This window comes from Salvia splendens, chromosome 4, assembly GCF_004379255.2.
Source record: "Salvia splendens isolate huo1 chromosome 4, SspV2, whole genome shotgun sequence".
Lineage (NCBI taxonomy): Eukaryota > Viridiplantae > Streptophyta > Magnoliopsida > Lamiales > Lamiaceae > Salvia > Salvia splendens.
Genome location: NC_056035.1, coordinates 4,827,146 through 4,847,638, shown reverse-complemented (window position 1 = coordinate 4,847,638; position 20,493 = coordinate 4,827,146). Strand labels below are relative to the sequence as shown.

At 42.4% G+C, this 20,493-nt stretch overlaps 2 protein-coding genes across 2 annotated transcripts; both read right to left on the bottom strand.

Moving 5' to 3' along the window:
- Positions 1-175: 175 nt before the first annotated feature.
- LOC121801355 (zinc finger protein ZAT9-like) lies at positions 176-2,499 on the bottom strand. Its single transcript, XM_042200826.1, has one exon. The coding sequence runs from the start codon at positions 2,005-2,007 to the stop codon at positions 475-477; it is 1,533 nt and encodes a 510-aa protein (XP_042056760.1). The 5' UTR covers positions 2,008-2,499; the 3' UTR covers positions 176-474.
- Positions 2,500-6,491: 3,992 nt separating this feature from the next.
- On the bottom strand, positions 6,492-9,942 carry LOC121801462. Its single transcript, XM_042200957.1, has 3 exons — positions 9,550-9,942; positions 8,254-8,401; positions 6,492-7,991 (listed from the first exon to the last, which is right to left on the bottom strand). The coding sequence occupies exons 1-3, from the start codon at positions 9,556-9,558 to the stop codon at positions 6,829-6,831; spliced, it is 1,320 nt and encodes a 439-aa protein (XP_042056891.1). The 5' UTR covers positions 9,559-9,942; the 3' UTR covers positions 6,492-6,828.
- Between the last annotated feature and the right edge of the window lie 10,551 nt (positions 9,943-20,493).

The window sequence follows — 20,493 nt, the reverse complement described above, 5'->3', positions numbered from 1 at the left end:
TAGACAGCTGCTGTCTTTATAGGTTCCTTGAACTGCACTTTAGTTTGTTGTCTGCTCATAAAAATGAGATGCTTACTTAAAGAAACACTAAAACTGTGTTTGTTAAAAACATGATTCTTTTGATTGAGACAAAATATACTAGTTTTGAGGGATGATAATAACAACATAGTGTGGCTGAGGAAAACTATGAGTGATCATGAATATCATATTGATCATATGCAAGAATTCTATGGAAATGTGAATAAAATGAATGACTACAAATTCCTTTCAGCTGCCATGTGAATGCCTCAAAATGAGCAGAAAACATGTTTAGATTGATCAAAAAATTAAACAGCATGGAACAGAATGCAGCTGAAGATCACTAACATGTAGTAGCAGAAAATAACCAACTGTAGTTTATGTGAGCAAATATAAATATTAACCAAGTTTGATGATTGAATCCCACCATTGTTTTTACTCTGTTTCGTCCTCGGCCTACCAAGGGAAGAAGTGGCCACCGTCCTCGTCCTCATCAGCCTCCGGAGCTGGGAGGTTGAGATCGAGCAGATCACGGATGTCATCATCGGGCTTCTCCACTAGACTACGGCTGCTGCTCTCGTCGTGCCCAGTGAGGAAATGCGACCTCTTGTGTCCACCTAAAGCCTGCCCATTCTTGAAAACTCTGTCACAGAATGGGCAAGCATGAGGCTTGTTGTTGTTCTTCTTCTTCTTGGTTTTACTCTTCTTCTCAGATGGACTCTTAGCACTACTCTCCTTCCTCTTGCTCGGGGATTCGACAAATTTGGCAGTACTACTCCTGTAATAAGCAGAATCATCTGGGCTGTTCTCACCACATTCACCATAAGCATTAGTTCTCTTGCTGCAAGGCCTGTGCCCACCAAGAGCTTGATAGGATTTAAAGGTCTTTTTACAGTTGAAGCATTCATATTTACTCTTTTTGTCTCCACTCTTCACCATTCTTGCTGATTCATTCCAAAATCCAGATCCATACTTCCTCTTTCTTGATTCAATCCCTCCACATTTTTCATCATCATCAACAACAATCTCATCCACATCATCATCATCATAGGCATTCCCTTTTCTTGATTTTCTCAACTCATTAGCACAACTCTTGATCTCTTTCAAGTTCATTTGACTACTGTTCTTCCACACACCAAATCCACCACTCCTCCGATTACAATCCACTGATACCTCAGACTCACCCTTAGCACACTCATCCAAAAAATAACCCGAATCAGAATCCTCCATTTTCGCGGTCTCGCCATCTCCAAACTTCCCCTCCTCCTCGTACCTCTCAACACGACGATCCACTCTCTCCTTCCTCACCTCCATAGACGAAGACTTGGTCTCCACAACCACAGAGTTATTATCAGAAGACTCCACAACCGAATTCACACCAACCTTAACACCACAATCCCTAGACAACATCATCAAACACACAGCCATCTCCTCCTGCTCATGCCCATCAACAATCTCAGAAACTGAAGAAGAGCCATTGTTCCCCAACACAAAAGGCCAATCCTCTACAACTTTCTTACACTTCCTACTCTTGGAAGCAGACCTTGTTCTAATCCTAACCATTCTCTCCTCAGCTTCAGTATCAGAATGGCTGTCCAAAACCACCTTCTGATTCTCACTAGTCCAAGAATACTGATCATCCTTAGCCGAAGCCCCTCCCCTCTCCCTCTCAGAATGGCAAGCCATGTGCCCACACAGAGCCTTCATCGACTTAAACCCTTTGCCGCATTGCTTGCAGACCTTCTCCTCCTGCAAAGGCGGCCGCACCGCTCTCCAAGACTTCTTCGGATTCTCCCTCAGAATATACCCGGACTGACCGTTTCCCGATTCGCTCACGAATTGGTCCCTTTTCATGTCGAAACACTCCAAATTCTCCTCAATTTCAGCTGAATTCGCAACTACGTGAGACCTCATGTGACCCCCAAATGACTTCCCACATGGGAATCTCTTGTTGCAGAGCTTGCAGACGTAGCGCGATTCCTCCGCCATGAATGATTTTTTTTTCGATCAATTGTTGAAATGAAAATCGAGATCAGTGAATTACAACTCCCAACTCTGAAGTCAAGTAGGCAGCATTCGTCGATCTCTGGGCAGATAAGATGATTCGAAGTAGATGGGGGAAAAAAGATATGATTTTGAACAAGAGTTTTTGTTGGAGGTTGAATCTAGAATGTGGGGTTGGGAGCAGATCACGAAGTGAAGTGAAGGATGCGACAGTTTTGGGAGAAGTGAAAGATCTTGAATTCCGAATCCATGCAAATCACTGGTATTACAAGTAGTATTTGTATTGCCATTAATGGAGAGGGGATTTTAGAAATTGGGGAAAGAATCAAAGTGTATTTGAGAAGGAGATGGGTCGGTAATGATGGCCCTTGAAGCAGCCACAGCCTATCAAGATAAAGAAATTGAAACAGAAACACAAACCATAAGACTCTTTCTTCCCTATATTTCTCTCTCACTAACACACACAAATCACCTCATTTTCTCTCTCCTCACCTATTTGCATTTCTTGTTGGTTGTCTATATATATATATATATATAGGAAATGGAGTATATTTTTAGAGAGAGAGATGAGGGCAGCACGTGTACTTTTGTGGGGGAGGAAGAGAAAATCAGACGGTGTAGAGTTGTTGTGTTTATGTTAAAATCAAAATGGGATTACTGTGAAAAGAAAAAAAGATTTGATCTTTATATCAAAGAAAAACAAAATTATTCAAGATTTTGTGCTTGTGGGATTTTGAGTGTGCCACTGAAACAAGAATTTGCTGTGAAATTTCCAAATTCTTAAGGGCGTGTTTGGGTTTAGCTAATTCAGATTTTTGCCTCTATAAACTTAGTACATTTACATTTGTGTATATTTTTGCTACGATTTTAATACTTTCACAACTCCCCACATGTTTTCCACACTCAAAAGTCATGCCTAATATTTTTGGTAACCGCTAATAATGTTAGGCCAATGTGATTTTTATTGGATGAATCTGTTCCAATAAATATTAATACGTGTCAATTTGTTTATATTGTATGGAGAAAATATGTAGTACTATAAGATTTCACGAAGAGTATTACTGACCATAAAACTTACCATATTCTATGTGAAGCAGTACTGAATGTGACCAATTCTCATGATTTTTAGAGTATTTAGATAATTATATTTAAATAGATATTTAAGTGTAGCCATATACAACCATGTATCAAAAGTAGGTTGTTACAGCTGCATTGCAAATTGCAATCTTGGAATATTTTTTTGTGATCAAATTTGGATCTGGCTCCATTCTGTGTTCAATGGGCTCATGCTACTATTTTTGTGTGTTTGAGAGAGACAGTTTTATAAAAATCAAAGAATAATAATTTTACTGTCTCACATTAAAATAGGTTGGTACAAATAGCAATTTTTGAAATGCAGTAGCCAAATTATATGCATATTTTTTGGTAAAGTAAAATTTCAAATTGCAAAATTTTGAGTATGAGGATATCTGTATATGATCCTGAAAACAAGGAGTCATAGGATATTTTATTAAACTACATTTAATTAGTATAGCAAACACATGTAGATATTGCAGCTTAATGATTTTATATTTCGGTCATATTTGGTCGATATTTGTCTATTATTAATAAGGTTCAAGGTTTTATAAATTGATATTGTAACACAGGTTTTTTGAAGAAAACGTCTCACCCTATTAAACATATCGATTTATTATTGGCTTATTTTCTGTAAAGATGTAACAGATAGTTATGATAAATTTATATTTTGTTTGTTTCACAACCTAAATACTAAATTTATTGAGTATTGAGTGTATAATATATATATCGAAGGCGTTGGACCTTTTACCTATTCTTACGAGTTTCGTTTTAATGGATTAATCGAATAATTAGCATTATACAAACTTAATGGTCAATTGAATAAAAAAGTTACAAACTAACAAACCTAATATTTTGGTTGATTTAATTATCTACAGACTACAGCATAGCAGCATATAGCAGTATGAAGTTACTACTGTAAATTAAACTTTCAATTTTTTTACTCCTTTGTTTAATATATCTATGTTTTGTAAGTCATTGGATGCTTATTTTGAGTATCAGTAAGTTTTCTAAAATAGTAATAACATTTTTAAATTACTCCAACTAATTAGTAAGACTTAATGGAAACAAATAATAAATGTGAAATAGTACAGAATCTGAATTTTACCTGCAATATAACTGAGGGAGAGAAGACAATATTAAGAAATTGGTATTTTTGTGGATGGATTAAAATTTTCAATGATTCATCTGCGGGAAAGATTATACTTTGAAAAACATTAAATGGAATAGCACTAAATATATGTTTGTGCAGATCTACCATAATAAATTCGAATATTATAGGAAATGGAGTACATTATATATCCATCATGGCACTGAACACAATACCACAAAAATTATACATCCAAACTCACAATTTTTCTAAGTTTTTAACACATCTTCCTAAGTTTTTCTACTTCTATTTGTTGAGTGTTATAATAAGACTCAATTTTTTATAATAAATATAGTTACCTATTTATTACACATGCACAATGTATAGTGGTGAAAGTCAAGAAATGGCATAAATAATTATTAACGCGTCAACTCTTGAATATAGTAAAATTTTATGCATAAATATATCATTTCCAACATTCTACCCATATATTTATTCCTGATCTTATAATCTTATTGGGATATGCGAGGAGTGTATCGAACTAGTTTGTGTTTAACGATAATGATTTTGAATTCAAAACTAAGTTCTCTCTAACTTTAATTAATAAATTACAAGTTGAGCTTTATTTTTTATTGAATTTATAAAAATTATTAATATCAATAATTAAAATTAAGCTAAATGTATAAAACAAAATACGTTAAACATGGATATTTAAACTAGAGTAATATGATTGCCATAAAAGTATACAAATTGTGTGTTCTCTAATTTTTTTTAGGAGAAAATCACGTGCTTTTTTATTGATAAATGAATAGATATATAAAGAGCGCATCATGGTAGTTTTTTAAACCCAAGAATTTGGGCTCGAAGATTAACCACTCTACCATCGCACTATTTTATTATATGCAATTATATATACCGCTTTTGTGCATTTTATACATGTAAAAAAGGGAGAGAAACAAAGAATTAACAAAGGAAAAATCTCCATTACATAAAGTATAATTAAGCTACTAAGAAACTACTATAAAAATTGGTATAATGCAATCACGCAGTAACCTAAAATTATAAGCCTAGTAAAAGGTCACTATTGTGACTTAAATTTGAGTAATTGTCTTGGGACTACTATACTATATAGTGGACTCAAAAGCTATATAATAAACAAACTTCTGCTTTTATATTTGTATAATATATAAGTCCCAACAATTCATAGACGCAGCAGTGTGGTCTCTCACCTCACAATCAATTATAGTACTATATTTTATCCTTTTACTTCTTTAATTTTCAATAAGACTGCATAAATTAATTATTGAATAAGATACAGGTTGGTTGAGAGCCGGCTGGATAGACTTTATTTAGAAATATTTGATCCTTGTTTTTAAATAATAGTACTCGTATCTTAATTAAAAACTTTATTTGAAATAATGAAATAAAAGTCATAACTATACCAAACATGTACTAGCTGGCCAAGGATGAGAATATACGTGCTGCTATTTTCTTATCGAAATAATATCAATAGAAAAAATCACTTTCTGGGCCAAACCTTAAGCTATTTACAGAAAGTTTTTCAAATTTGTCCAAGCTATAGTATAGGCAATTTCTTAGCTTTTAATAGGCAAAAATTATAGAACCGGTAACGCCAGGTAATTAATACTATCAATTATTCAAAAAAATTAGTTACAAGTTCGCACACAGATTTTGTAAAATCTACTTTATTTTGTTAGTGATTCAATATGTAATTTGGCTTTGTAGCTAAATTTATATAATTGCAGTTTTTCAATCTAAATCGGTTTAAAGTGACAATAACAAAGCGAATCATTAGTCACATTACTTGGAGAATTAAATATCCACCTGGCACAATTGTGACAGTGAAGTACCATTAATAATATTCTGAATATGGCATCCGATAATAAAGATTTGTTTAATAATTTAAATTAATCATTGATAAGATACTAACACTAATAATAATAATAATAAGAAACAATAATAACAATATTATTATTAATAATAATAATACATATTATTAATTAGTATTGTTTTTATAGTTATGATTTTAGTGCAATAATATAAATAGAAAACCAGTAATAATTCTGAAATTTGGAAAAAATACTCCTACCAAAAGAAAAACTAGAAAACATGAATACTAGAAAAAAGTTGCACTACTTACTTGTTTTGAAGATTCTTACTATTTCAACAAACACATGAACTTAAAACTTAGAAATCAGATTACTTTATCACCATACAAACAAACTAAGAATGCTGTAAATAAATTAGATTTACTGAGGAGAGCTAATTCTCCTAAACCAAATCATCCGAGAATATTCAGACTTTATTTCCTTTTTAGGGAGGGGAGATAATTTAAGGAATAAGTTATAGACAAATTAAGCCATTTTGCATGAAGAAATATGTACATCCCTCTATTTTTATGACCCTACGAATATTGTCATCATTCCTCAAAAGCTAAATGAGAAACAAAATTCTTCTTTCCCCATCAAGATAACTCTTTTGTCCTCGCAATGCTTAACTTAAATTACTTATCACCTCCCTATCCCCCCACCCCCACCCCCACCCCACCACCAAAAAAAAGAGACAAATATCTGGGTATCAGGAACAAGTTGCAACCCCCAACTACATCCCAATGCTACTTCTCACTCTCCTGAACATGGCTTATGAACATTACCACCAGAAGTAGCCGGTCCGTCATTGCCGCCTTCATCAACATCATCCTTCTTTGGAATAGTACCATCACAAGTTTCATGATTGTCAAAGCTGCCCTTGTCTCCGCAAACAATCTCAGGCTCGGAACCATATCTGTCTGCCCACCCTGCATCCAAGTCCTGGTCGCTAAGAGACCCAACGTCCGAATCTCCATCTCCTCCGATATAGACATGATGAAAGTCTCCATGGGTGTGATGGAGATCATCGCCGTCTTCTGCCAGCAGAAAATGGGTTGACGGGTAGTGTACTCGGGCAGATTTCAGATCTTCATCATCGTCACTGTCTATCCGCGACAAATAAGATCTGTTTTGAACACCCCGCTTCCGTAGCATGAACACATTGAAGTAGTAGCTGACAAATTCCTTCTTTGTCAGAGAAGGAAACACGGCAGCAAGGTCCTTCCAAAAGTCTCTACCTAATGAAGCAGGATTGGAGATAACCACCTTGTGGAAAAGCTGCTCATCTTCAGCATTCCACCTCTGGGCTATCTCCTCACCCATCTCATAGAATCCCAACTTCAAAAAAGTTTCATCTCCGATGGTGTAGCGCAATTTCTCTCTTGCTTCCCTCACATGTTGCTGCACACATCTCACAGACCCCATATCTGGGCAGACACAATCAGCTCTGCCACGCCCAACAGTGTAACTATCACTGTTTAAATCATTTAAACCAGGTGACGGAATGATACAAGTACCCATTAGTTTGTGTACCAACTCATCTTTGATGAAGTTTCTAGATCCTGAAAAATTCTTCCCACTAGCACTAGGATCCCACTCCGGAACTTCTGCCTGATGGTCTTGCCCAACTGGCACTTCTTTCCTCGGGGGACAGTTTAATAAATACACATATGGGTCCTCATACTGTTCTGGAGGTAGCCGAGGCAAGGTTAAGTCAATAACTCCTGGAACATTGTAATAGCGAGCGAAGTCCTGATCTTCAACATTGCCCCCTCTGCTGCTGCTACTGCTAGTGGTGGTGACCAAAGAAAAGGGTATACTTGTATCCAATTCTTTTTCCACTATCAAGGCACCAATGCCACCACTTTCAGGCGTCTCGTCTGAATCTAGCTCAGATAATTTGCTCTTTGCTTCACCTAAGTGATTAAACATGCCAAAACGAATGAGTTAAATATGTCTAACTAGTGGTAGATTTTGCCAGATATATCCAAATAATACAACTTGTTTGATTTAGGAAAGAAAAGACTTAAGTTGTTATAAACAAATATCACGAAACAAGTGTCGCTGCACAAGCTTGCATTTTCGAGTATCAGTCTAAATGACAGTATCCAAGAAAATATGATACAACCATGAGTGATAAAAGAAACTGAAGTTCTGGTATTCAATAGCAAATCATACCAGGAGAATTTACTATTGGAACAGGTGGGTGAGAAGGAAAATCCTCTGTCGCTAATGTCAGCTTTTTGTTGCTATCGTGCTGTTTAGGTTGCTCAAATGAAAGCTCCGGAAGATTTTCCTCTTCCAACGGTCGCTTCACACCCATCCTCTGTATTTCAAGATGAAAAACAAAATATCAGATTAACAATTTCTATGAAGCTTACTGGTGGTACTTAATAAGAAATAATGATCTAGTTCATGACGTCATAAGAGCAAAAAGGTATCAGTTACACATCAGTGCTAAACATATAGATGTGATTCTGTATTTTCTTAAACTCATTTATAACTCGCTGCAACTCAAATCTCACATCTGTAAATCAATAAAGGTAAAATGAAATCAAGATGCAAAAGAAAGGTAAAAAGGACAAGTGGTGTGACACGTGTTCACAACAAGAACGCCAGATTACATGGCCACGGTACAATGACAAAAACGGAAAGCAAAAGTGTATTTAAGACCATTCGACAAATATAAACTTTGGAACTTGATGGCCGAAGTAGAATCAGCACCAAAAACAAATTGGTCACTTAACTATTACTCCCTCCGTCCCACAAGAATATGCATTGTTTCCTTTTTAGTCCGTCCCACAAAAATATACACTTTCCAATTTTGGAAATCTTTCTCACTCTAATGAGGTGGGACCATCCTCCACTAACAATACTTTAATTACTTTTTCTCTCTGCCTCTCTCTTACTTTTCCAATTTTGCATTAAAACCCGTGCCGAACCCAAAGTGCATATTCTTTGGGGACGGAGGTAGTATGATGCAGAGATAAAGGACAATGTAAAAAATTAAGTAACAGATCTCAAACCCAATCCAGTCTTATAATTCTATTACTTCCTTTCATGACATTCACCAGTGTCACTAAATGTATCCAAATACCTATCTTGTGCTCTTTTTAGCAATCATTTTTCACATGTCATCTTAGGTTTCCCTTGATGTTATTATGCCTCATTCAGAAAGATTAAATCACAACTATGATAGGACTTTTAACACATAAATGGCTTATTAGAAATACCCTCTTCTTCATTTCACTGCTTTCTACATAGAGCAATTAGGTTGGGGGATATATTTTCCCAAATTAATTGAATATATTACAACTGAAGAACCTATCTATTCTCTGCAGCCAAATTATTGCAAGATTCAGCTAAAATAAAAGAAGACGCCCAATTTTCATAGGAAACCCTAACCCTAGATTCAATTCCACATATGAAACCACCAAAAAACATTAAAAAATATCAATTCGGAAACATACGTACCAAAAACATAAACCAATTTACAGTGAGCCTGAAGATAGAGCAACGACGAACAGCGAAACCCTAGGTACCAAAAAGTCTCCTTATAGAATTACAATTTCTGATTCTATTAATAGAGGCGAAATGAAGAATGGAGCCAATTGGAAACAAAAAGGCCAAGAAAATCAGATTTGGGGGGAAAAATCGCACAGATCGGAAAATTCAAAGCTAAAACCTAGAATTTCTTAGAACCAACAGATTAGGTTCGATCCGCCAATCAATCGAGAGAGGGAGAGACGAATTGAATCAAAAGATAGATGGATTAGAGAATTGAGAAATGAATTCGAGTGAAGTTTCCATTACAGATTTCAGTGAAATCGGCGTTTGACGGAATTGGGGGAAAATTTTACGGTGCGGTTCGCGTGGGTTTTGTAGAGTGAAGGTCGACCCGAATACGATGACCCGGTTTTTATTCCGCACGTGGTTTTTTTCGTACACGTGTCAGCTAGCTGAGTGAAGATCGTTTTAACATGTGTTTGGGGTGAATACCGTTTTATCTATTTTTATTTACCACAGCCGTTAAGGGATATTTGTCTGACTTTTTTTGTTTATTTAATTGTCTCTGATTTCTGAACACGAACCTCCAATCAACGTTTTGCAATATCTGATCGAAATTACATGTGTAATAGCAAAATTTTTACTGTATCATCGACTATGAAGTTCTGTTTTGTTGGTCGTTGCTCATTAAGATTAGCCAATGATGGGGTACGAACTAAACCCTAATGGCAAGCCCAATAACAGTGACGGCCCATCAGCCCAGAGCCTACAGCTCGGTAAAAGCCGACCAGTCAAGCTCTCCTCTCAGATCGGCAAGAGTTGATCGGTAAAGTCCAGCAGTTCGGTCTCAGCATTCGACCGAACTAGGAGTTAGTGGACTCATGAAAGGCCTCCACGACCTCCACTATACCCACGATCTATTTAGTGGTATGAAGCAGTTATTGAGCAGTTATTGCTCACCCACGATCTTGTTAGTGGGGCTGCAAACCACGATCCTAGTTCAATGTATAAATAGAACTTAGATCAGATAGAAAAGGGTTAAGCTCTCTAGAGATAAAATAGCATATAGCAAGTCTGTGTTGTAAGCTGTATTTTCGCAGATCAAGCAATACAAACCTGCCCTCATTTCTCCCCGTGGACGTAGATTTACCTCAGTAAATCGAACCACGTAAATTCATTGTGTCATAATTCTCTACCAGCATTTACTAACATCAATAATTCGCGGAATCATCACTGGCGCCGTCTGTGGGAAACAGAGAACAAAATTTGTGATAAAGCGAATTTTTGATCCATTTTTTCCACCCAAAAAATGCATACCAGATCGCAGAGTGCCCGTATTCCTGCCCGTGAGAACCAGGAGGAAGCCAATCCATCCCACAGGTCTGGAAAACAGCCTAGGGATAAATCCACCACCAGTTCTCATGGCGAAGGAACAAGCCGCTCCAAAAATCGTCCCACTGAGTCTTCCCAGCAGCCCGATTTGAATGAGGCTGTCAAGCAGTTTTTGGAGGCGAAGCAGGAGGAATTCTTAACCTTCCTGCGGAAAAGCCAAAAACAGTCGGAGACGAAAACGGCGGATTCTCCTTCTCCCTCCGCACAAGAAAGTCACTACCGCAGTAGTGCCGTGGCTTCCAGGAAGAAGAGTCCTCAGCCCCGACATATTCCTGTTCCTCCTCGGTACCGGAATCACAGGAGAACTCAATCTCCTCCATACCGACGAGATATCGGATTCGCCGTGTACGGAGCACTGAAGACTCCGTTCTCGGACGACATCACCCGAACTCCCCTACCACAGAACTACCGAACTCCGTCGATGACTTATGACGGGCTCGTGGACCCTCACGATTTCTTGGGGCGCTATCAATATAACATGGCGAACCAGGGTCTCAACGAGGTCCACATGTGCAAGCTGTTTCCCGAGCTGCTCATCGGGAACGCGAGAAGGTGGTTCGATAGCCTCCCCCAAGGCAGCATCAGATCTTACCGAGATCTAATGGATGCCTTCCACAGGAGGTTTTTTCAGAAAGCGGAAGCCCGAATCACTTCGGCTCAGCTGCTTTCCATTCGTCAAGGTCGCGACGAAAAAATCAGCGACTTTATGACAAGATTCCACAAGGAATGCCTGCAAGTAGACGATCTCAACGATCTGCTTGTCATTTCGGCATTCCAAAATGGAATCCTGCCCGGAGCTCTCTACAGGAAGCTCGTTGAGTGCGGTCCGCAGACAGCTCAGGAAATGTGGGACATTGCGGACCAGTACTCCCGGGCCGATGAGGCAGACCGTCGCAAACGGTCGTTAGACAGCTCATCGTCCCGAGGAGACAGAAGGAAGCCCGATCATAGCGATCAGGGGCATCCTCGCCGGACTCCATTTGAAAGAATTCAAAGGGCTCCGGTGCAAGACAGATTGGGACCTCGTCTCAATCCCGAGAAGCCGCCCGCTCAGTTCGTCCCGCTGAACAAGCCGAGAGCGGAAATTTTCGAATTGCACTCTGACCTATTCGAAAAGCCAAAGCGGATGACGAAATCAGCCGCGCGCCGACCACAGGATAGCTACTGCTCCTACCATCAAGACCACGGTCACGATACTGAGGAGTGCAGAAACTTGGCTGCAGGTATCGACGTTCTTGTGAAGGCAGGGACATTGAAAAAATACCGAAGCAAGCAGCCAAAGAAGAATAAAAAGCAGAGTGGTGCGAACTGCGCTCCTCAGGATCCGAAAAGGCAGCCGGATCCCGAAGACGATGACGAGCCGCAATATGATGGAGTAATCCAGACTATTGACGCGCTCCCTGCCGGGAAGACCAAGTCGTCCCTAAAGTCAGAACGCAGAGGCTCCAATCGAGAGGAGCCAACGCATAAAAGGCTGAAGCAGGACGAAGTGATTACGTTCTCGGCTGCTGATCCCGTCCCGGCCATCTCTCCTCACCAAGACGCCATTGTCATCCAAGCCGGAGTGGCAAACAAACTGATCCACAGGGTGTTTGTGGATACAGGAGCGTCGGTTAGCATTCTTTTTAAAGAGTGCTTCGACAAACTAGAAGTGGACCCAGCTCGGCTCAGTCCGGCTCCGCTTCCCCTGAAGAGCTTCACCCAGGAGGACACCCGCCCTGAAGGTATTATCAGCCTTCCGATCACGGTGGGGAAAGCGCCTACTAGCTCCAGTACGATGATTGAGTTTTTCGTGGTGAAAGCTCGGTCCCCGTACAACGTCATCCTGGGAAGAGACTGGCTCAACACAGTTCGGGCCGTTTGCTCCACCTATCACCTCACCATCAAGATCCCCACTAAAGGAGGGATAGCGGTCATCCGAGGTGACCAAAAGAGAGCAAAGGAATGTCTGCAAATTGCGCTTAGAAGTGCCGAGCAGTCAGATCGGCACCACCAAGCATAGCAATCACAGCAGCCGGAGTCAGAGGCGATGACCGAAGTCATACCGGAGCCGAACTCGATGACAGTTCAGCTGTACGAAGACGATCCATCCAGAACGGTTAAGATCGGCTTCGCGGGAACGCCTCTACTTCGGGAAAAAACCATCCAGCTCCTCAAGGAGTATAAAGACGTCTTTGCATGGTCTCCGTTGGACATGACCGGAGTGCCCCCCGAGGTAATCACTCATCGGTTAAATATTGATCCTTCAGTCCGGCCGATAAAACAGAAGCAAAGACTCTTTGCGGCAGAACGAAATCAAGTCATCCATGACGAAGTCCGTCAATTATTGAAGGCGGATGTGTTATTCGAAGTGAAGTACCCTTCGTGGGTAGCCAATCCTGTCATGATCAAGAAAAAGGAAGGAGGATGGCGGATGTGCATAGATTTCACCGATCTAAATAAGCACTGTCCCAAAGATTGCTATCCCCTTCCGAACATAGATAAAAAAGTAGAAGCTTTGATAGGCTTTGAAATTTTTTGTTTTCTTGATCTGTACAAAGGATACCATCAAGTTTTAATGGATGAGATTGACGCTTCAAAAACGGCCTTCATTACTGATTTCGGCATTTTCGCTTATAAAAAGATGCCATTCGGTTTAAAGAATGCCGGAGCCACTTATCAAAGGATGGTAGACAAGCTTTTTCGGCACCTGATTGGAAAGGAGGTCGAAGTGTATGTTGACGATATAGTCGTCAAAAGCAAAAGCACTTCGGAGTACGAGCACAACCTCAAGTCCACTCTCAACGTGCTCAAGAAAGCCAACCTCAAACTTAATCCCCAAAAGTGTACCTTTTTGGTAGATTCGGGAAAGTTTCTGGGTTGTTGGGTTTCAAAGGACGGACTCAAGGCAAACCCCTCAAAAGTTCAAGTTGTTCAAAACATGGCAATGCCGAAGTCCATACATGACGTGCAAAGGCTAACCGGATGTCTAGCCGCACTGAATCGATTCCTTTCTCAAGCAGCCGAAAAGCAACTGCCGTTCTTCACGGTGTTGAAAAAGGCACCAAAGTTCGAGTGGGGAGCCGAGCAGAAAAAGGCCTTTGACGAGCTCAAAAGTTATCTAGCCGAGCTTCCTATGCTCTCTGCTCCAACCGAAGCCGAAGTAATATTCTTATACTTAGCGGCATCGGATCAAACCATCAGCGCGGTGCTTGTACGAGAAGAAGGCCTAAAGCAGCTTCCCATCTACTTTACAAGCCGAGCATTAAGAGGTCCAGAAACAAGGTATCAACCACTGGAAAAGATTGCTCTGGCATTAGTAAATGCAGCAAGGAGACTGCGGCCATACTTCTATGCTCACAAGGTATGCGTCTTAACTGATCTGCCACTTCGGCAAGTGTTGACCAAACCGGAAGCATCAGGCAGAATCGCCAAGTGGGCTATAGAGTTGGGAGAGCACACAATTGAATATCTACCTCGGAAAGCCATCAAGGGACAAGCCTTGGCAGATTTTCTTGCAGAAGCAAAGTTCGATCAAGCAATTCCTGTTATTGCCGAACAGAAGAATTCTGCCAATGCCGAACTAGCACAGCCCTTGGAATCCGAAGTAGAACCGCCGGACTGCTGGAGCGGATTCGTAGATGGAGCTTCAAACAAGATGGGAAGTGGAGCTGGTATTCTACTTGTCGCTCCCGACGGACACGAGGTAACCTACTCACTTCGGTTCCTATTCCCCACTACTAATAATGAAGCCGAGTACGAAGCCCTCCTGGCCGGACTCCAGCTAGCGCAAAGTCTGCTCGTCAAATCTCTCAAAGTCCATTGTGATTCACAAGTCATAGTAAATCACATGTTGGGTACAAGTGAAGCTCGTGACGAGAGAATGAAGAAGTATTTGGACAAAGCGCAAAGCATCAGCCGAAGTTTCTCCTATTTTCGGATAATCCGCATTCCCAGAGCGGAAAATAGCCGAGCAGATACCTTAAGTAAGTTGGCCTCAGATCCGAGCTCAAAGGCGGAAGAATTAATGCATCGAAGCATTGATGAAGCCGAGGTACATTCAGTATCCAGCTCGCCGAACTGGATGACGCCGATCTTGCAGTATCTGGATCAAGGACAATTGCCCGAGGATAAGAGAGAAGCTCGGAAGATCACGTGCCGAGCTCTTCGGTACGAACTTCATGAAGGAGTCCTCTTTAGAAAGTCTTACCTCCAGCCGTTATTGCGGTGCGTAGGACCAGAAGAGACGGACTACATCCTCAGAGAAGTTCATGAAGGATCGTGCGGTAGCCACATCGGAGCCAGAGCTTTAGCTAAAAAAGTTCTGAGATGGGGATATTATTGGCCAACCATGGTACAAGAGGCAGTGCAGCTCGTCAAGAAGTGTACGAAGTGCCAAATTCATGCAAATGTCCCAAGGATGCCGCAGACCGATCTGTACACTATGCAAAGCCCTTGGCCTTTCATGCAATGGGGCATAGACATAGTGGGACCACTTCCTCAAGCTCCTCGGCAAATGAAATTCCTTATCGTTGCCGTGGACTACTTCACGAAGTGGGTGGAGGCTGAACCATTAGCTACGATAACGAGCTCAAAGGCATTGGACTTCGTCTGGAAGAACATAGTGTGCCGATTTGGCATACCCCACATCCTCATCTCGGATAATGGGACTCAGTTCACCGACAAGACGTTCAAGAATTGGTGCCAAGAGCTGAACATTCAACAGCGGTTCACTTCGGTCTCCCATCCCCAAGCAAACGGACAAACGGAAGTAACGAACCGGATTCTGGTGAAAGGGTTAAAAGCTCGGTTAGAACAAGCCAAAGGACAATGGGTAGAAAATCTCCCTCAAGTCCTATGGTCCTACCGAACTACACCCAAAACCTCCAACGGTGAAACTCCGTATAGTCTGGTGTACGGCACTGAAGCCGTAATTCCGGTGGAGATCGGCGTACCCAGTCCCCGAACTCTAAACTTCTCCTCAGAAATGAATGACGACGGACTGAGAGCCGAACTAGATCTCGCCGAAGAAAGAAGAGAATTGGCGTGCATAAAAGCAGCCAAGTATAAGGAGCAAGTAGCCCGGTATTATAACCAAAGGGTGAAAAAGCTTCAATTTCAAGTGGGAGATCTCGTCTTGAGAAACAACGAAGTAAGCCGAGCAGAAAAGCTGGGCAAACTCGAGCCCACATGGGAGGGTCCGTATCGGGTGTCAGAAGTCCTCGGCAAAGGGTCTTATAAATTGACTCACATGTCAGGAGAACAAGTACCCCGAACATGGCACGTCTCCAACCTCAAGAAGTTCCACTTGTAAGAGACAAAGTCCGGTCAAAGATGTTTATTTCATCAGACCAAAGACGAGTCCGGTCAAAGATGTTTATTTCATCAGACCAAAGACGAGTCCGGTCAAAGATGTTTATTTCATCAGACCAAAGACGAGTCCGGTCAAAGAAGTTTATTTCATAAGACCAAGGACCAAGTCCGATCAAAGAAGTATACTTCATAAGACCGAGGACAAGTACGATGAAATTTTTTCGCTAAGCTGTAAATACAGTGTTAGAGGCGGAAACAAAATTTCATTTTTCAAATCTTGTTCAGCATACAACTCCGCTACCCTACTATTACAAAGGACTATTCTACTGTCCGGGGTTGCTAAAGTTGAGCCACCTATTCACAAAATCCTCTGGAAGCCGAGTTCGGTCGTTCCGAGCAGATGAAGAATAAGCAGGTCGACGAGATGCTATCCTCGACCCAACGCCTCTTCCCCGAGCCCGAGAAGTCCTAACACCTCGGCGATGAAGAGTCTCTGCAATAAGCATCTGCTGATCTTGCTCGCTCATAGTCACAACTCCTCGGCGAATTTCAGTCCGTCCCTGTCTTGACGATTCCGGTTGCTCCTGAGCCCGTTCTCGTCTAGACGTTTCCGGCTGTTCCGGAGTTCGTTGTTGACTTGGAGTAGGATTTTGAACAAGGGAACCAGAGGTTTGATCTGGAGTGCGAGCATCTGTTGGCACGATATGCCGAAGGAATCTTTCTATGGAGGGGCGCCGAGAAAGAACAATGTTGTACCGAGAAGCCCAACGCCGTAGTGATTTCACAACTTGTTGGCAAGCCGAGCTCTCCAGCGCATTGTTCCTCCGGAGTACAAGATATTCCTCCCACAGTTCGTCAACTCGACTCTGAACATCTGATATGGTCAATCCCCCGCGCACACGGATGTAATCCTCGTACGCAGTCCTCTCAGCAATGGTCGTATTCAGCTCGGCCTCCAGATCCTTCTTATCGGACTCTAAGTCCTTATTATCGGCCTCCAGCTTCACTAAACGAGCCAGAAGCTCATCATTCTTCGTCTGATCGGCTATAGCTCTTTTCTCAGCTTCGTCTAAAGCCGAAGAGTACAGCCGTTTCCAGTGAAGTATCTCCATCTCCTTGAGTACAAAGCAGCTATATTAGTTCGGCAGCTGTACCGAGCAGATAGTAAAATACAACAGGAGTAAAGGCGAGTACGAAAAGCTATACGAAGACAAGTGTAGAGAATTTTTCATTCACAAGGAAAAATTTTTACACTAGGAGGGCTTCAAGGCCATTTTACAAAGAAGAAACTAGACTAAGAGAAGGGAGACGAAATCATACTCCGCCAGCTTCGTCTCCGGCTCCTCGCTCTGGTTCAGCTTCTTTCTCCTGAGCTACCTCGGCCTCGGCCTCGCATCCTGCCGGCCTCGCCTCCGCCTCCTGATCGGCTTCCTCCTCTGGATGCCCGGCCCGCTCGACTTCGGCCTCCGGCTCCAGCGGCTCGGCCTCACCCTCTCCGTTGTAAGTCGAAGCGGGTGAAACAGGTCCCACGGAGGCAAAGATAGCCTCCAGGTTCTCGTCCCGATCAGCTCGACAACTCCGGACTCGGTCTGCAGAAAGCAGGACCGAGGATGAAGCGAGCTCCTCAAGGAGCGGCAGATTCTGAAGCCGAGCTGCTATCTCTCGGCTGTACAGAGGCAGCACGACGTCGGCCCCCTGCTCGCCCTTATCGGCAATTAGCCTTACCAGACTACCGACAAAGGCCGAAAACTGGCTGCTCAAAAAGAGTCTCTCCGTGTAGGCACGGAGACCCTCTCCTTGGGCAACCACGGCGGCAGCATCCCTCTGTTTCGTCTGCTCTCGCTGGATGACGAGCTGGTTTTTGGCAAACTGAGCTTCATCCTGGGCCGAAATCCTAGCAGCCCTGGCTTTCTCAAAGTTTGCCTCAGCCTGCTCGGCCCGGTGACAAGCAGCCGCCAATTTCCTCTGCATCTCGGCATAGTCGTTGGACGCTTTGGAGAGTTCGACGGCGACGAGCTTGGAGAGCATATCATTCCTCTGAAAATGGATAAGGAAAAAAGTTAACAGAGGGCACCAAAAATACAGGACAGAAGCCAAGCCAAGGAATCAAGAAGACAATTCACCTCGGCGAAGTCCGTGGGCCATAGAAATGGCTCACAGATATGCTCCGAAGGAGGCGCCAAGACCATGTCTTTCTCTGGCGCTCTCGGGGGCTTCTGGGTCTTCCCCTTCCTACTTGCCGAAGTCGACTCCGGCTTCTTTGGACCCGAAGAGGTCTTTTGCCTCTTCGGATTCTTCTCGGCATCAGGCGCCGAGCTGGTAGCCTTCTCTCTCTCCGGCTCCACAAGCTCGGAGGACTTTCTGATAGCCTTATTCAACATGAACACTGCCAAAAAGCAAGAAAGCAAAGTCAGATTTTCTTCGTTAAAGCAGTAGAGCATAAAGATAAAGAGAAATCCTCACCCTCGGCCTCTTCGTCCGAAGACGAGATGTCGAACACGACGTCGCCCTTGACGAGCTCAGACTCCGTGTATTGTTTCCTAACTATGGGAATCTTGTTGAGCTCGCCATCGAGCTCGTCCAACGGTTCAGGCCGAGGGTGACGGATAACGGACTCCAGCCCTCTCCAGGGAAAACTAGGAGCCGCGGTCCTATCATAGTAGAAGAAGCGATTTTGCCACTTCGGCCACTTCGTTTTACAAAAGGCCCTAAAGGGCTGTAAAGGGATCAAGTAAAACCAAGACCCCTTCCTCTTAAATTGAAAGAATTTAAGGATCGCCTTCAAAGACAAATCCCTTCCTAACCTACGGAGTTCGGCAGCGAAGGCCGACAAGTGCCTCCAAGAGTTCGGAGTCACCTGGCCTAAAGGAAGCTGAAAAAAATCTAGTAAATCTATAAAGGCAGAAGGGAGGGGGAAACGAAGCCCGCATTCTAAGCAGGCCTCGTACACGGTGACGTAACCCTCCGGCGGGGAGTCAGCCCTGTGATCACCGTCAGGTACCACCGCCTTCCCCCCAGGAAAAGAGTATTTTTCGTAAAGGGATATCACAGTATCCTTACTCAAGATACTGTGAAAATACTCTACGGTCTTCTCCCCGGATTCTTTCCGGCTAGAAGACCCCTTACCCCCTTTCCTAACGCTACCCGACTCCGAAGAAGAAGAAGAAGACATTTTTCTTACTTTTTGAAGGTGAAGATAGTCTGAAAAAATTCTTGAAAGCGGAGAGAGAATTTTCGCAAGAAAGAGAGTATAGAAGACGCAACAGCAAAAGTGCTTCAATGATGAAGAAAGAGCGTATTTATCAGATACGGGAAAGATTTCGAAATCGTTGCGCCGTTTCGAATCCCACCTTTTCAGGAATCAACGGCCGGATTTTACTGTCGCATTTAATGCAGGCATGCGCTAGGCACGTCCCCTGACGTCAGCCTCCCCCTTACCGTTATCCAGAATGCCGAAGTGACTCACCTCGCCGAAGTGATCCACTTCGCTTTTCGGGGGGGGTAGTGATGGGGTACGAACTAAACCCTAATGGCAAGCCCAATAACAGTGACGGCCCATCAGCCCAGAGCCTACAGCTCGGTAAAAGCCGACCAGTCAAGCTCTCCTCTCAGATCGGCAAGAGTTGATCGGTAAAGTCCAGCAGTTCGGTCTCAGCATTCGACCGAACTAGGAGTTAGTGGACTCATGAAAGGCCTCCACGACCTCCACTATACCCACGATCTATTTAGTGGTATGAAGCAGTTATTGAGCAGTTATTGCTCACCCACGATCTTGTTAGTGGGGCTGCAAACCACGATCCTAGTTCAATGTATAAATAGAACTTAGATCAGATAGAAAAGGGTTAAGCTCTCTAGAGATAAAATAGCATATAGCAAGTCTGTGTTGTAAGCTGTATTTTCGCAGATCAAGCAATACAAACCTGCCCTCATTTCTCCCCGTGGACGTAGATTTACCTCAGTAAATCGAACCACGTAAATTCATTGTGTCATAATTCTCTACCAGCATTTACTAACATCAATAATTCGCGGAATCATCAGCCAACATCGCAAGATATGTTGAGTTTCTATTGAGACACGAGTTATCGTCACCTGAAGTGGGATAACTGACCATATGGAAAACGAGATTGCACTGTGATTGATTGATTAGTTAGTTTATTAGTTGACTTTTTTCAATGTTTCGAATTTTATAATCATTCCAAATAGGGAGTGTGCCAAGAAATAATCTTA

What these genes read in the sequence shown, in the direction of transcription:
- LOC121801355 (XM_042200826.1), bottom strand. Translation starts at nt 2,007, where the DNA reads ATGGCGGAGGAATCGCGCTACGTCTGCAAGCTCTGCAACAAGAGATTC.
- LOC121801462 (XM_042200957.1), bottom strand. An exon ending in TCCAATAGTAAATTCTCCTG is followed by an intron (nt 7,992 to 8,253) that starts GTATGATTTGCT and finishes TTAATCACTTAG; the next exon opens with GTGAAGCAAAGAGCAAATTA.